We start from the raw sequence: 17,997 nt of genomic DNA on the forward strand, positions 1-17,997 counted from the left end.
CCTGATACATATATGGCATCCATCCCAGCTCCTGCAGTGTGTGGTGCTGGAGTCGAACCTATCCTACCCCAAGGGGAAGTATCTAAGCTTCCAATCACCACTAGACAGAGCTACTTTCAGCCACGTATCCTTCCTTCCATCCTAAACATCAGAACATTTCATCTTCTTTTTTGCCTTCAGGTAGTGCTGCTATATGCTTCGACCTATGTTCTGGTGTCACTCAGTATTGACAGATACCATGCCATCGTCTACCCTATGAAGTTCCTTCAAGGAGGTGAGCTGGTTTGTTGCTGCTAAATGTGGCTGATGGAGTTGACTCATGAGGCACTATTTGGAGGGGAGATAATACACAAAAGTGAAAAAATTATGTATTTAAAGTTTAGGAATCTGAATGTATATCTGCACTCTGCTCCTTTTCCCCTCTGTGACTACAGGCAAATCACTTTCCCTTTGGGGGCCTCAGTTTATTTTAATGTAAAATGATAAGGTTGAGACAGTGATCCATTAGGTTCTTTACAGTTATAATTGATTCTGTGATGAAATTTTTGACTGAATCATTTTGGGACTCTTACTACATTTTTTTAGTCTGTAGCCAAAAGTACATATAAACTAAGCCCATTTGGTAATGAGGCTATGGTGGGGAGAATGAGAGAAGCCCCAATCTCTTGACAGAGCCTCAAGTGAAAGGTTGAAACTAGATATTTAGGTCTAGTCATCATAATGTCCACTAGAGAGGCACAGAAGACAAATTGTCCTTAACAGAAACATTAATTAGACAGATCAAAGCAGTAGATTCAATAGCTGATGTACTAAGAATGATGGATTTGGAAAAACTGTTGATGTTCCTGACATCAAGGAAGAACTTAAGAATCCTCTCCAAGCCAATGATGTCAATGAAATTTGGGGTGGGGGGAAGTAAGGCAAATGCAAGTTAGAACCCTGCCTTTAAGTATTTAGCAACATGGAGGCAAAAATAGTTTCAGAATGTTTTCAGAACAATATGCCAACATGGGAAAGTTGGTATGGTCCCACGTGCTGCTGAGATGTTGAATAAAGGCTCATTGGGGCAGGCGGGATGAATCTGAGGCGGCTTATTGGAAGAGGTTTCTTTGATGCTTTTAAAGAGTCAAAGCTCATGAATTAGCAGAGAGGAAATGGATAACTTTTAAGTACACAAAATATTATCGATTGGGGCAGCAGTGGTGTCTAGTAGGGGAAAGCATCATCTCTGAAGTCCCAGGACCTGAAGATCAATTCGCATGTTGTAGCACTTAAAATGTATATGACCTTAAATGATCCGTTCAGCTTTTGTAGGCCTCAGTTTCTTCAAAAGTAAAATAAATGTGTTGGACTAGATGGCCTTTTAGTTCCCTTCCAGCTCTACGTGAAAGAGTCCTTTATAGACAAAGTCATGGAAGGGGTATAGGTAAATCACATACAGTGTAGTAATAACTGACCCTTATATGGTGCTTTAAAATCTGCAAAGAACTGTACCCAAATATATTCGAATCTTCCAAGCACCACAGAGCATAGAGAGAAAGGAACTAGATTTCGAATTTGAAGACTTGAGGATGTCTTTTGGTCATCCCTCATCTTTGCTATGTGGCCAGCTCATCTTCTTTTTCAATCAAGCCTTTGGAAAATGACCTCCTAGCTTCATGAATCTGAGCAAGATGGTTCCTCAAGCTGGGACTTGATTTCCTCATCTGTAAAATGAAGGGATTTGTCTAAAGGACCTCTAAGTTCTCTTCTATATTGTTTAATTAAATAGAGAATTAGATAGGTCCAATGGCCTATATCACATATTGGATTAAGAAGAGAACTCTGAGGTTGTCTAGTCAAACCTTCTCATTGTAGAGGTCATTGGGAACAGAGAGAACTGAAAGAGAGGAGGCCATCTAATTCAACACCATCATTGTACGAAGAAGGAAACAGAGGTCTAGGGGGTTTAAATGATTTGCCCACATAGCATCAGAGTCAGGATTGGAACCCAGGTCTTCTAAGTCTCTAAGTATTCTGACACATTACCTCCTAAAAGATGGCAAACAAATTAATCATTAAATTCTAGAACATTTCACCTAGAAGAGACCTTGGGGATTAGCAAGCCCAGTTTCTGGCTATAATGTGAGATCTTTGTTGGAAGGTAATATAGACTAAGCTGGAAATGCTGTATAAGGCAGATTTTGAAGCTGGATCACAACACAGTCACTTAGAAAGATGTGACTTTCCTATATGATGTGATGGCAATTTGATTAGCTTCTATAAGGGATTTGAAGGTGCAAGCCCAACAAAAGGAGTAAATTATCCCTAATAAATCACAGTGCCTGTCTGTTACAGACATGCCATAGACATTAAACTTAATTAAACAAGTCATTTTATATGCATTGATTAACTTGGCTAAATATTAGTGATACTCCATGAATTTCCTGGATTTCCTGTGCGGGACCTTCTTCCAATAATGCAGATCACAAAGCGTTCCTGCCTGTCTGTTTGGAACAACACTAATACAAATATTTCCATTTGATTGCTCCAAAGGGTCTACCCAACATGGTAGGGACCTTTCTTGAGTTCTTTTGACCTTGCAGAGAAACAAGTCCAGGATCTAAAAGTATGCTGCAAAGGAAACGATGTTATATTTGGACTCAGAGGGTCTAGGTTCAAATCCCAGCTTTGCTATTCATGCCTGACTTGATCTTAGGCAAGATACTTCATCTCTCAAAGTTCCACTTTGCTCACTAGGAAAATAAGGGCTTTAGATGACTTCTGAGGTCCTTTCTCACGCTAAAACTATCCCCCAATGATCTTGCAGTGGGTATCCCTCATTCTCACTAGCCCGTCTTCAATTTTAATCCAACATTTCTTTGTGGAATCCTTTGATGAAACACGAGATGCAGAGATGAAGCTCACATTCTAAATATTGTTTCTTGGTTAGTTTCAGTTTATAAACTTTTTGCTTTCAGAATTTCTGACTTTTTGTAGGGAAAGAGGTAAAGCCAGTGACTCAGATATGACTCACTGACTCATCCTTTTTTATTTCCTTAAACAGAGAAGCAGGCAAAAGTCCTGATTGTGGTCTCCTGGAGCCTCTCTTTCCTGTTTTCTATTCCTACTCTAATCATCTTTGGGAAGAGGAAACTAGCCAATGGAGAAGTACAGTGCTGGGCCCTGTGGCCTGATGATTCCTACTGGATCCCATATATGACCATTGTGGCTTTCCTGGTGTACTTCATTCCCCTGATCATCATCAGGTAAGAGTCCTATCCAGATCACCCCAAAACGCTTGTGGCCACTTTCTCAGACATGGCTCACACGAGGAAGGGTAGCAACAAATCTACATTACCCAGGATGCTTTGGAAGGACAGACGAAATACAAGTCCGTTGTTATAGCAGGAGCAATAAACATTATTAGAGCAATTGAATGTTTTTTTGTTTTGTTTTTAATTTTTTCCATCTGTCTTAGAATCAATGCTGAGTATTGGTTCCAAGATACAACAAGTCTAGACCAGTAGGTTGTGGCCAAGTTGTAAAGAGCTTTAAAAGCAAAACACAAGACTTTATATTTTTATGGATATGTTTTGTCCTAGATGCAACAGGGAGCCTTTGGGGCTTTCTGAGCAGGGAATGGAATGACATGGTCAGATCTATATTTAACGAAAATCACTTTGGCAGCAGTACGAGCAAATTGGCCAATTAGAAAGGAAGCTATTGAAATAGTCTAGGTAGTAACGTAAGCAAAGAGGGTTTGCACTAAAGTAGTAAAAGTATGAGTAACAAGAAGGAGATGGTTGGGAAAAATTAGGCTTGATCTATCTGGCCACAGAGGCCGGAACTGGAAGAATAGGTAAAAGTCATAAAAGGGAAAATTTAGGTTTGATGTCAGGAAAAACTTCTTAAGTATTAGAGCTATACAAAAGATGAATGATTTACTGGTTAGGATAGAGAACTGTCTCTAATTGCGGGGAGGAAGATCTTTAATTAGATGCTGGATAGACTGGAAGACTACTGAGGTCCCTTGTAATTCTGAAATCCTGTCATTCCATATTGGCCAAAGAAAGGAACACATTCTAGGAATTTTTTCTGAATTATAGAAAATTATATTAAACATATGAATTACATAAATTATACTAAATATAAAAATAAATTGGGACTGAAGAGTGTTCAGAGTGATGATAGGATCATGAACAAGCTTTTCCAACTAGTCTGAAGAGTATGCATCAGAGACTAGTGGAGGATTAAGCAGGATAATCAGAATGGAACCTTAAATGTTCAATGAAGGAGTTTAGACATTATCATGTAGGCTCTGGAGGATTATTAATAATGTTTGTAAATTGGAGTGATGTGATCAAAATATTGCTTTGAGAGCAATATGTTAACAGTGGAAAGAACTGATTCAGAGAACCTGTGTACAAATTCTTCTGTAAATATTTGACATTGGACAAGTCACTTGGGCTCTCCAATCCTCAGATTCTTCATCTGTAAAAGGAGGTGGTTGGATTAGATCAGGGGTTCCCAAACTTTTTTGGCCTACCACCCCCTTTCCAGAAAAAATATTACTTAGCCCCCTGGAAATTAATTTTTTTTAAATTTTAATGGCCATTAATAGGAAAGATAAATGCACTTGTGGCCATCATAGCTTCCCTGGATTGCTGCAGCACCCACCAGGGGGCGATAGCACCCACTTTGGGAAACACTGGATTAGATGATCTCTGAGGTCCTTTCCAGCTGTAAGATTGCTAGGCAAAAAATCATGTTTGATGTGATTCTCATCCTAAATAGTGGAACTGTGTGTATGGGATGGGGGTAGAAGAAAGGACTTTTAAGGAGTAGGGATAGAGAAAAAGAGGGGGGGAGACAATAGAGGGATGAATTACAATTTAATTCAATGGATCACATTATATTGTGAAGTACTTTAGACCCCTTAGTCAAAATACTTATAAGCATGCTGCAGCATTCTTCTTTCTTTTCTTATAACTAATAACTTGCTTATGGATAGAAAACTAGGCTGCCAGGAGGAAAGAAGTACATAAGTATTGCTGATTAGTAAGAGGTAGGATATCCCCAGATTTTGCTATGTGGGGCATTTAAGACCTCCTTTACAAAAGAACTCCTTTACTATCATCTCTATACAGATGGCTCCCAGATTCATATATCCAGATTTTGTCTCTCTCCTGAGTTGGACCTTTTAAACTGACTGTCTCCCAGGCATCTCAAATTCAACATATCCAAAATAAAACTCTTTATCTTTGTCCCAAACTCATCCCTGCCCCATATTTCCATTAAAGGTACCACTATATTTCCCAGATTCACCACCTTAGACTCATCCTATACTCTTCACTTGCCATCATGCTTCAAATGTAGTCAATCATCAAATCCCAATGATTCTGGATTCATGACACTTCTGGGATCTCTTTTCTCTCTACTTACAGAGTAACCCTCTTAATTCAAGTTCTCTGCTCTCATTTTATTTGAACTACTACTGTGGCTCCATATTGGTCTCCATACTTCAGGTTTCTCACTACTCAAATTCACCCTCCACAATGATTTTCCTAAAGGGCAAGTCTAGCCATGTTACTCCCCTAGGAGAAAGGCTTCAGTGGCTCCCTAGTGGCTTGAGGATAAAATACAAAGTCTTGCATTAGGAACTTAAAGCCCATCTTAAACTGGTTCTGCCCAACTTTCATAGACTTATTACACCTCAATCTCCTTCACATATTCCATGGCCCAGCCAACTTAGCCCAATTTCTGTCCTTTAGACATGTCATCTCTCATTTTCATACCCATGCACTGACTGTCCCTCTTGCCTATAATGTACTCTCTCCTTACTTCCACTAATTAGAATTCCTACTTCCTTCAAAGATCAACTCAAAAATCATCTCCTTTATGAGAGCTTTCCTAGTCTTTGAGACTATTGTTTCCTCAGAAAATTACTTACTTTCTATATATTTTCATCTGATTACTTTGTAACTTTGTATTTATTTATATGTGTCCATGCTACATTGATTAAATCTCCTGTGGCAATTTTTTTAATTATTTAAAATAATTATCTAAATTTATTTTCTCCAATTTATAGCAAGTAAAAGATGAAATGACTGAGGAAACAAAGGTTGGAGCTTCTACACATAAAATTAAGCAATGCAAGACAATTGCCCAACAAATCAGGACCAGTAGTCTTCCTCCACTTAAGGCTAAGCCCAGAATATAGAAGGAGACAGACTTTTATACTTTAAAAACAATCAAACAAAACCAATTAATTAAAAGAAAACAATCAAGAGGAAATATTAATCTTATTTTTAATTAGAGGAAAAATGAGGGACTTTCCAATTAAAAAGAGGTGTCCTACTCACCCAAGTCTATAAATAATCAAAGGAATATGGAACATGGAATCAATAATTAATTGATCAGTGCAAGGCCAATTTTCAGATTAGACATATGGAATGCTTGAGATGTGTGATTTTGAGTAATTCCTTTCATCAGTCTTTGGAAATGACTGGTTCTCTGGTCAGCATTAAACTAGGTCCTTATTTAAGGCTTTCTAAGCTAGAGGTAGAGGTGGTCCATTTTCCCATCCATGCACAGGTAGATTCAAACAATACAATCAAGTCACCACACAATTCCCAAAATAGAATTGTTTTCTCACAAGACAGAAATTGGACCAGACCCATAAATGAATAAAAAGGAAACTCAGCTAGATCCAGAATTGAGTTGCAATGTGGTATATGGCTCACTCAATTACATGATGAACCACTTTCTGTCCTAATCCTCTCAATTCCTTAACCTTTTCCCTTTTTAACCTCCTACTCTAAAAAAGGAAAAACAAAACCCTTGTAATAAATGTGTGGTCAAGCAAAACAAATCCCCACATGGCCATGCCAAAAAAATGTGAACTAATTGCACATAATTTAGTCCATCAACCCTCCATCAGGAGGTGGTAACATTTTTCATTTTTGGTCCTCTGGAACCAAGGTTGGTCATTCCATTAAAGACTTTCACAATTGTTTATTTTACAGTGTTATTGTGACTGTATTAATTGTTCTTAATAAATCATTTGGGTAGCCCAGTGGATAGAGCATTGGCTCTGGGGTCACAAGACCAGAGCTCAAATCTGGCTTAAAACACTCTGTGATCTTGGGTAAGTCACTTCACCTCTTTCTGCTTTAGTTTCTCCAACTATAAAATGAGGATAATAATAGCACCTACCTCCCAGGGTTGTTTTGAGAATAAAATGAGATGACTATAAAGCATGTAGTAGAGTACTTGGTACATAGCAGGCACTTAATAAATAACTTATTCACTTCCCTTCCATTCTCCTGTTTTCCCTCCTTCCCTCTCCATCCAGTTCTGATCACTGCATTCTGCATTAGGTCAGTATTTCTAGGTTCCTCTAAAACATTGTCTCATAATTTCTTTGGTCACCAAAGTGTTCCATTACAAATAATAAACCATACCCTGATCGAGAGATACCTCCCTACATCCCTAGGTTCTAGTTCTTTGCTGTGCCAGACTTTTGAGAGATTATGGACAAGAGTTGCATAGAATGTGTAGATATAAGTGGCCTGCAATCTGTATCATTGAAATCAATTCCCAAATCAATCACTGGTCCATTTAAATTTTGAATATATATATATATATATATATATATAAATATATATATATATATTTATGTACACACACATATGTACAAATATACATTCTATATACATGTATAATATGAGCTCTATAACACACACCTCCTCAGATCATTTCCCACGTTGCTTCATCATGCCCAAGAGACAGGTACGCTCCCACTCCTTCAGTTTTTTTTTAAATATTTTGTCTTTCCCCATTAGATTGTAAGCTCCTTGAAACGGGAATGCCTAGTGACTTTCTTTTTATCCTTAGTACTTAGCACAGCACTCTGCACTTAATAAGTGCTTAATAAATGTTTATGGACTCTTGGCTGACATACACACACACATACATATATACATATATGTACATATAATTCATATACACATATATCCATATATGGGTTATCTTCCCCAATGGAATGTAATCTCCTTGAGGACAGAAACTATTTTATGGTAATCTTTAAATCTAGAAAGCCTAGCACTCAGAGAAACTTAAAACTTTCTGTACATCATTGTTGTACTAACTTTCCTGATCACCTGGTAATGAAATCCCCACTGAATCCATCTATATCATCTCCCTGCTCCCTGAATCTCCCTCTCCTTCTGTCCTCAGGTCAGAAGATCTTTTAATGTTTCCTTCATTCTGACTCCATTCATTTGCCATCCTTTGTCTTAATTTCTCTAATAGCTGACCCTGTGTCAGTACCCTGGCCAGCAGCAATTCCATCCTTCCTCTACCATAATGATCCCACATTTGGAAGAAATTTTAACCCCAGGTTCAGGCAGAACAGAGTAGGCAGACATGAGCTCCCTTGGTCACAGCCTAAGATTGTAGAAGAGCTGTTTACCTTTTAGCTTTGGCTAGCATAATGTATTGTTGAGCAGAAGTTGTACTTTGGATTAGGACTTCCAGGCTAAGATGGCTGCAGAGTAGAAGCAGAGAGCTTTACTCTCCTAACTGATGTATACATGATACATCAAAAGGACACAAAAACCAAATGCAGATGAAAAAAGGGACCCCAAAATAGGGCACAGTATCAAAGATACATGGGATTTGTGCATTTCCATGCTATAAGGGGGAGAGGGGAAATAGCTCCCATCAAAATGAGAGCTGATCAACCCTCCCCCACCCACAGTACCAGAATCAGAGCAAGTGGGAGGGGGGCAAAATTTAGCTTCTTGGCAGCTAAATGGGACAACCAGGAGCTTGCTCCTGAGAGCAGCAAGACCTGAGACCCAGGAGGCTAGAGAGTGCAAACCTTAGAAGTGGGAGTAGAGCTGAGAGAGGCAGCAGACAATGGAAGCAGCTCAGTGCACTGAGACTCAGGGGAGAACCTCAGGTGGAGGAGCAAGAGTTGGCCAATTTCTGGGCTCTAGGCAGCTGACTAGGACCACTGGGGGCTTGACCCTGAGAAAAGTTAGACTAGAGACCCCAGCAGGATGGGGAGCAGAGACCTTGGGCACAGGAGTGAAGCTGAGAGGGGCAGTGGACAGCAGAGACCTGGCAGACAGTGGAAGCCAGGAGACTCCCAAAGCAGCCTCAGACAAAAACTGCTCCTTAGCTCTATACACAGAGAGTCTGCCTGCCTCACTAAAACTTCTGACTGAGAAAGAAAAACCAGCATAATGATGACAAGCATGGCCCAGGAAATAACCACCAAAAAGACTAAGAAAAAGCCCTAACACTTGATAACTTTTGCAAAGAAAAAAATCCAGAAAACAGAGAAGGACAAACAATTAAAGACATCCAAAACCTCCCAAAAAAAGGAAAACTGGTCACAAGCTCTTGAAGAGTTCAAATTTGAGATCATGAGAAAGATGGAAGAGATCTGGCAAGAAAAGTGGGACATAGTTCAAAAAGAAAATACAGTTTAGAAGGTAGAATTTCTCAACTGGAAATTGAGATTCAGAAATGAAATGAAATGATAAGCAAATGGAAGACTAGAAATGACAAGCCGGAAGCCATGAAGAGCCAGATAGGACAGACTGAAAGGGAAAACCAAAAGATTAGAGCTGAAAACCAGTCTTTAAAGAAAAGCTAGAATTGAGCAAGTAGAAGCCAATAAACTCAAAAGACAGCAAGAATTAAGAAAGCAAAGTCAAAAGACTAACAAAACAGAAGGAAACCTCTCTCAATGAGAAGATGACATCAAGAAAACAGGTCTAGAAGAGACAACTTGAGAAATATTGGTCTTCCAGAAAAATCAGAGACAAATTGAAATCATAATACAAGAAATTATCCAAGAAAACTGTCCCGATGACCTTGAATAAGAGGGCAAAATAGACATTGAAAGAGCCCATCAAACACCCTCTACACAAAATCCTCAGAAGACAACTCTCAGGAATGTAATAGCCAAATACAAAAGCTTCCAAGTTAAGGAGAAAATATTACAAGAAGCCAAAAGAGACTATTCAGATATCAAGGAACACCCATCAGGATTACACAGGATCTGGCAGCCTCCACACTACAAGACCTCAAGGCTTGGAACATGATATTCAGAAAGGCAAGAGAATTGGGTCTACAACCAAGGATCGCCTATTCATCCAAACTGACTATACTCTTACAGGGGAAAGTATGGGCATTCAACAAAATAGAAGATTTCCAATTATTTGCACAGAAAAGACCAGGATTAAATGGAAAGTTTGATATCCAGTCACAAAAAAAAAGAGAAACATGAAAAGGTAAATAAGAAAGAGAGGGGAAAGAAAGAAAACTCTTTTCTTTACATTTCCTTCTTCAAGGGCTTCAATAAGATTAAATTATTTGTATTCCTATATGGAGAAATATTATGTGTAATTCTAAAAAATTTTATTCACTATTTTAGTAATTAGAAGAATTAGTCATAGGAAGAGGTTGGAGTACTAAATGGTCTAAGATGATATGTGGGGGAAAGTGGGGGAGGGGAATAGAAGATGGCACCAAGAGTAACTTGAAGAAATAAGAAAAATAGGATAATCTATACCACACAAAGAGGGCATGGGAAGGGGAGGGGAGAGATACCATTATAAAAAGGAGAGGAAGAGAGCACTAATAGGCAATACTTAAACTTTACTGTCAGCAGAATTAATCCTGAGAGGGAAGAATAGCTAGATCCATTGGGATATCAAATTCTCTCTAACCCTATGGATAAAGTCAGAAGGGATAAACCAAGGGAGGTAGTGGGGTGGGGAGTTCATAAAGGGAGAGGAAGAGATGGGGGAAGGAAATCATTAGGCCTTAAAAAATAAGAGGAGAATAAAAAGGGAGAAGGTGGAAAGGGAGGTAAGCCAAGGGAGGGGACAAGGGGAACTGATTTAAAACATACCACTCATTGAAATGGAAATAGCATAAGAAGAAGGAGTAGAACTAGGAGAGGATACCAAAATGTTAAGGAATACACAGCTGATAATTATAACCCTGAATGTAAATGGGATGAACTTGCTCATAAAACAGAAGTAAATATCAGAGTGGATTAGAAACCAAAATCCTACCATAAGTTGTCTACAAGAAACACACATGAGGCAGGTGGATATACACAGGGATAAAGTCAATGGCTGGAGCAAAATCTTTTGGGCTTCAATTGAGAAAAAGAAGGCAGGAGTGGTGATCATGATTTCTGACAAAGCCAAAGTAAAAATAGATCTAATTAAAAGAGATAGGGAAGGTAATTACATCCTGATAAAAGGCAGTATAGACAATGAGGAAATAACAGTACTCACCATGTATGCACCAAATGGCATAATATCCAAATTTCTAAAGGGAAACTGGCAGAGCTTGAGGAGGAAATAGATAGTAAAACTATACTAGTGGGAGACTAAATATTCCTCTATCAGATCGAGATAAATCAAACCAAAAAATAAATAAGAAAGAGATGAGAGATGAATGAAATCCTAGAAAAAATAGAGTTAATAGATATGTGGAGAAAAATACATAGGGATTAAAAGGAATACACCTTCTTTTCAGCTATACATGGTATGTTCACAAAGATTGAACATGTACTAGGGCATAGAAACAAGCCAAACAAAAGCAAAAGAGCAGAAATAATAAATGGAACCTTTTCAGATCATAATGCAATAAAAATAATGATCAGTAAGGGCACATAGACAGGAAAATCAAAAACTAATTGGAAATTAAATAATATGATTCTCTAAAATTAGATAGTTAAAAAACAAATGATAGAAAAAATTAATAATTTCATCAAAGAGAATGACAATGATGAGACATCCTGCTAAAATCTGTGGGATGCAGCTAAAGCAGTACTCAGGGGGAAATTTATATCATTGAGTGCATATAATAAATTAGATAGGGCAAAGATCAATGAACTGGGCATGCAAATCAAAAAACCAGGAAAAAAAATTTTTAATCCCCAGTTAAAAACTAAATTAGAGATTATAAAAATCAAAGGAGAAATCAAAAAATTTGAAAGTAAAAGAACTATTGAATTAATAAATAAGACTAGAAGCTGGTACTTTGAAAAAATAAATAAAATTGACAAAGTACTGGTCAATCTAATTTAAAAAAGGAAAGAAGAAAACCAAATTATCAGTATCAAAGATGAACAGGGAGACTCACCTCTAATGAAGAGGAAATCAAGGCAATCACTAAAAACTATTTTGCCCAATTATATGGCAATAAATATAGCAATCTAAGTGAGATGGATGAATATTTACAACAATATAAATTTCCTAGATTAACAACAGAAGAAATAGAATATTTAAATAATCCCTTATCAGAAAAAGAAATTGAACAAGCAATAAAAGAACTCTCTGAGAAAAAATCCCCAGGACCAGATGGATTCATAAGTGAATTCTATCAAACCTTCAAAGAACAACTAATTCCAATACTATACAAACTATTTGACATAATAAGCAAAGAAGGAGTTCTACCAAACTCTTTTTATGACACAAATATGGTACTGATCCCAAAGCCAGGTAAATCAAAAACAGAGAACGAAAACTACAGACTAATCTCCCTAATGAACAGAGATGCAAAAATCTTAAACAGAATACTAGCAAAAAGACTCCAGCAAGAGATCATGAGGGTTATTCATTAGGATCAGGTGGGATTTATACCAGGAATGCAAGGATGGTTCAACATTAGGAAAACCATTCATATGATTGACCATATCAACAAGGAAACCAACAAAAATCATATGATTATCTCAATAGATACTGAAAAAATCTTTGACAAAATACAACACCCATTCCTACTGAAAACACTAAAAAGTATAGGAATAGAAGGGCCTTTCCTAAAAATAATAAATGGTATATATCTAAAACCATCAACAAAACATCATATGCAATGGGGATAAATTAGCAGCATTCCCAATAAGATCAGTAGTGAAACAAGGATGCCCATTGTCACCTCTATTATTTAACATTGTACTAGAAACACTAGCAGTAGCAATTAGAGAAGAAAAAGTAATTGAATGTATTAAAATAGGTAATGAGGAGACCAAGCTATCACTCTTCATAGATGATATGATGATCTACCTAAAGATTCCTAGAGACTCAACTAAAAAGCTAGTGAAAACAATCAACAACTTTATCAAAGTTGCAGGATACAAAATAAACACACATAATCATCAGCATTTCTATATATGTCCAACACATAGCAGCAGGAAGATTTAGAAAGTGAAATTCCATTTAAAATCACCCTAGACCAAGGCTCTTTGAGGGCCAGATATGGCTCTTTCTGCAGGAGCCATAAAGTCAATTTCTTTTCAGGCTCTGTTACAGGAGTGAGCACTGTTAGAGGAGCACTGAGAGCACTGTACAGCTCTCACAAAATTACATTTTAAAAAATGTGGCATTTATGGCTCTCACAGCCAAAAAGGTAGCCGACCCCTGCCCTAGACAATATAATATACTTAGGAATCTATCTGCCAAGACAAACGTGGAAATTATACAAAGACAACTACGAAACTCTTTCCACACAATTAAAACTAGATCTAAACAACTGGAAAAACATTGAATGCTCATGGGTAGGATGAGCTAACATAATAAAAATGATCATACTACCCAAATTAATTTACTTATTTAGTGCCATACCTATCAAACTACCAAAAAACTTTTTTTATTGAATTAGAAAAAATTATAACAAACTTATTTGGAAGAACAAAAGACCAAGAATATCAAGGGAAATAATGAAAAAAATATGAAGGAAGGTGGCCTAACAGTACCAGATGTTAAAGTGTACTAAAGAGCAGTAGTCATCAAAACAATATGGTACTGGTGAAGAGACAGAAGGGAGGATCAGTGGAATAGACTAGAGGTAAGAGATCTCAGCAAGATCGTCTATGATAAACCCAAAGAATCCAGTTTTTGGAACAAAAAACCACTATTTGACAAAAACTGTTGAGAAAATTGAAAAACAATATGGGAGAGATTGGGTCTAGATCAACATCTCACTCCCTATACCAAGATAAACTCAGAATGGGTGAATGACTTGAATATAAAGAAGGAAACTAAGTAAATTAGGTGAGCACAGAATAGTATACTTGTCAGATCTCTGGGAAAGGAAAGATTTTAAAACCAAGCAAGAGTTAGAAAAAATTACAAAATGTAAACTAAAAAGTTTTTGTACAGACAAAACCAATGCTACCAAAATTAAAAGAGAAGCAACAAATTGGGAAAAAATCTTTATAAGAAAAAACTCAGACAAAGGTCTAATTACTCAAATATACAAGGAGCTAAATCAATTGTCCAAAAATCAAGCCATCCCCCAAATGATAAATGGGCAAAGGACATGAATAGCCAATTTTCAGATAAAAAAATCAAAAGTATCAATAAGCATATGAGAAAGTGTTCTAAATCTCTAATAATTAGAGAAATGCAAATCAAAACAAGTCTGAGGTATCACCTCACACCTAGCAGATTAGCTAAAATGACAGTAAAGAGGTGAATGTTGGAGGGGATGTGGCAAAATTAGGACATTAATGCATTGCTGGTGGAGTTGTGAATTGATCCAACCATTCTGGATGGCAATTTGGAACTATGCTCAAAGGGCTTTAAAAGACTATCTGCCTTTTGATTCAGCCATAGCACTACTTGGTTTATACCTTAAAGAGATAATAAGGGAAAAGACTTGTACAAAAATATTTATAGCCACGCTCTTTGTGGTGGCAAAAAATTGGAAAATGAGAGAATGTCCCTTGATTGGAGAATGGCTGAACAAATTGTGGTATCTGTTGGTGATGGAATACTATTGTGCTCAAAGGAATAAAGAACTGGAGGAATTCCATGTGAACTGGAATGACCTCCAGGAATTGATGCAGAGTAAAAGAAGCAGATCCAGAAGAAAATTGTACACAGAGACGGATTCACTGTGGTACAATCGAAAATAACGGACTTCCCTACTAGCAGCAATGCAAGAATCCAAAGCAAGGCTAAGGGACTCATGAGAAAGAAAACTAGCCACATTCAGAGGAAGAACTGTGGGAGGAGAAACACAGAAGAAAAAACAACTGCTTGAATCCATGGGCTGATGGGGATATTATTGGGGATGTAGACACTAAATGATAACTCCAGTCCAACTATCAATAATATAGAATTAGGTCTTGATCAGTGGAATTGTGTGTTGGCTAAGGGAGTTTAGGGGGTTTTAGGGAGAGGGAAAGAACATGAAACATGTAACTAGGAGAAAATATTCGAACTAAAATTTTTAAAAATAATTTTAAAAAAAGTTGTACTTTGGTTGTAGGGAAAAGTGGTGGAGCAAGGTGGGGTCAGTAGACAGAAAGAGAATGCTTGGGATCTTGAATGAAGCAGAAAATGGGGGTAGCAGCACTGGTGTTTGGTTTGTTCTCTTCTTCATTCTCCTAAAAAATGTGAGAAAATCTTGGCATTTCATACACACACACACATGCGCGCGCGCACGCGCACACGAGCACACACACACACACACACACACACACACACACACACACACACGCAAAACCCCATATCCTAGTGTGAAGATTAGGCTGGATCACAAAACAGATGTTAGCACCTGAGTATTTCCTGACCACTCTAGCCAGAGATTCTAAAAAATTGCTTTAGGATCACATTTCCCCTATGGATTCCTACCTCCTCTTCCAGAGTTCTGAGATGAAGTCGAACAAAATCTATAGAGCACTCTGGCTTTGGAGCTGGGAGAGCCCAAGTTAATTTCTCACTTATGACAAACATATTAGTCGTGTGACCCTGGAAAAGGCACTTAATCTCTCATTGTAGGTGATCTTGTTGAAGTAACTTCAGTTTGGGGAGCCCAAGGGAACTGGACTAGATCATTTCTGAATAGATCATGTCATGAAAGATGCCCTTGTTGGAAGGCCCCCTATTTTCTAGGACAAGAATATCTCGGTCTTTACCAGCATCTTGCTTGATCACCTCTTCAGCCCAGTTCTATTTTCTATCATTTGTCTTTAGAGAAATGCTGTTAACTCACTGGATTTATCTCTCCCATTATGCCCACATGGATGTACATTTCTACTTTCTTCTCCCACCTCTTGCTTTTGAGTTTGCTTTTATGGATTATCATCACTCATTAGAATGGGAGATCTTTGAGGTCAGGGACTTTTTTTGCTTGTATTTGCATTTCCAGAGCTTAGCACAACACGTGGCACATAGCAGATGTTTAATAATTGCTTATTGACTTGATCACCCAATCCTACCTGGAATGCTTTGCTTCATCCATCCAACTCTCTGCACCAGGATTCTTAACCCTTAAGACCTGACAAAGAAATCTTGGTCGAGTCCCATTAGAAAACCAGTTAACCCAATTTCTATACTACATCCTACTTCCATAAGTACCTCAATATGCCCTAAAGTTGGCAAACTCCCTCCCCTTGATCTGCCCTAAGTCTAAGGTTCATAGGATGTTAGCTGGAGCAATATACAAATCAGGATAGATATCAGTCTGCAACAGAGAGTCATGTCTTGGTCTCAACATCTTTAATTGGCTTGAAGTCCTGGGGCTTCCTCTATTATTTAACCCTTACTATCATAGTAACAACTCTAAGACAAAGGTCAAGAGCTAGGCAAATAAGGTTAAGTGACTTGCACACAACTAGGAAGTATCTGAGAACAAGATTTGAACCCAGATTCTCCCAACTACTGCTTGGCACCCTATCCACTGAGTCACCTAACTGCTCCTGACTTCCTGCATTTTCAATAAGATCGTAAAAAGCAAAGAATTTTTTAAGACTGTGTATCTACTTGAAGTATGTCAACCAATGAGATGTTTAAGGTAATAAGATGCAATAGTATAGTAGTTAGGATACTAGACTCTGAGTCAGAAAGACATGGGTTCGAATCCCACATCACTTACTTGCTCTTTGCCTCAGCGCTAGTCATTAACTTATCTTTGCTTTTATTTTTCTCATCTACTAAATGAGGCAAATAAAGACATTTATTTGTAAGTTTATATATTGAATTAAGATGTGTCCTTTAGTATGCACTGAAAATCCAAGGAAATGGAGAAACAGAGTGTAGTTGGTAGAAAGTGTGATTGGTTGGGAATCAGAAGAGCTGGGTTCATATTCTGGTCCTGATACTTACTACTGTGAGACTGTAGACTGTCACTTAACTTCCCAGAGCCTGTTTCTTTATCTGAAAAATGTAAAAGACTAACTGGCTTCCAAGTCCCTTTTAGCTTGTGATCTTAATCCTATCATGGTGGAGAGTCAAGAGACTTTCGATCTTCTCTCTAGCCTGAGCCAGCCAAAATTCAGCTGGCTAATCCCCAGAATTCTGATTTTCTCCATGCCTGATTCCAAGCCTGTTGACCAGTGAATCAGATTATAGACAAAAAAAAATATGAACAAAAGCTTTTCATTTCCATTCAAGATGACATCCTATCAGGAAGTCTAAGCTCCCCGTGTCTCTTTCTTCAGCCTCCCAATATGTCCTGTGACCTACCCTCCTTTCAAATTAGATGACCACTGGATGAAGTTGTGGGAGAGAAAATTGAATCCTGACCCAGAATTCTGACTCCATGATCTTGTCATCATGCCATACCAGTCCTTGGATCTTAACACCATGTATTTTCTCCAGCTCACATTTAGATGGGATTTTAGGACTATAAAGTTCTTTATAGATATTATTTCATTTGATCTTCAAAACAAATAGGAAACTTAAATAGTATTACATTCTGCCACTACCTCCACCCATATTGCATCCAAGGAAATGGCCTCAGAGAGGTAGGGCGACTTGCACCAGGTTATGCCAAAAACTATAGAGCCTAGACACAAACCTGCACTCCTGAATTGTCTCCCCTTCTTTCACTGTTGAAAGTGGATTAGGATAACTCTTGAGGAGGAAGGAAGGGAGGGAAGAAGGAAGGAAGGGAGGAAAGAAGGAAGGGAGGAAGGAAGGGAGGAAGGGAGGAAGGAAGGAAGGAAGGAAGGAAGGAAGGAAGGAAGGAAGGAAG

At 37.9% G+C, this 17,997-nt stretch overlaps 1 protein-coding gene across 1 annotated transcript in view; it reads left to right on the forward strand.

Moving 5' to 3' along the window:
• The window catches only part of NPSR1 (neuropeptide S receptor 1), a 182,620-nt gene that overhangs the window by 136,657 nt on the left and 27,966 nt on the right, over window positions 1-17,997 (forward strand). Inside the window, exons 4-5 of the mRNA XM_044675626.1 lie at window positions 181-274; window positions 3,047-3,248. Of these exons, the coding sequence (XP_044531561.1) occupies window positions 181-274; window positions 3,047-3,248 (296 nt within the window). The remainder of the gene's footprint in view (window positions 1-180; window positions 275-3,046; window positions 3,249-17,997) is intronic.

This window comes from Gracilinanus agilis, chromosome 1 (assembly GCF_016433145.1).
Source record: "Gracilinanus agilis isolate LMUSP501 chromosome 1, AgileGrace, whole genome shotgun sequence".
NCBI classification, from domain to species: Eukaryota; Metazoa; Chordata; class Mammalia; order Didelphimorphia; family Didelphidae; genus Gracilinanus; species Gracilinanus agilis.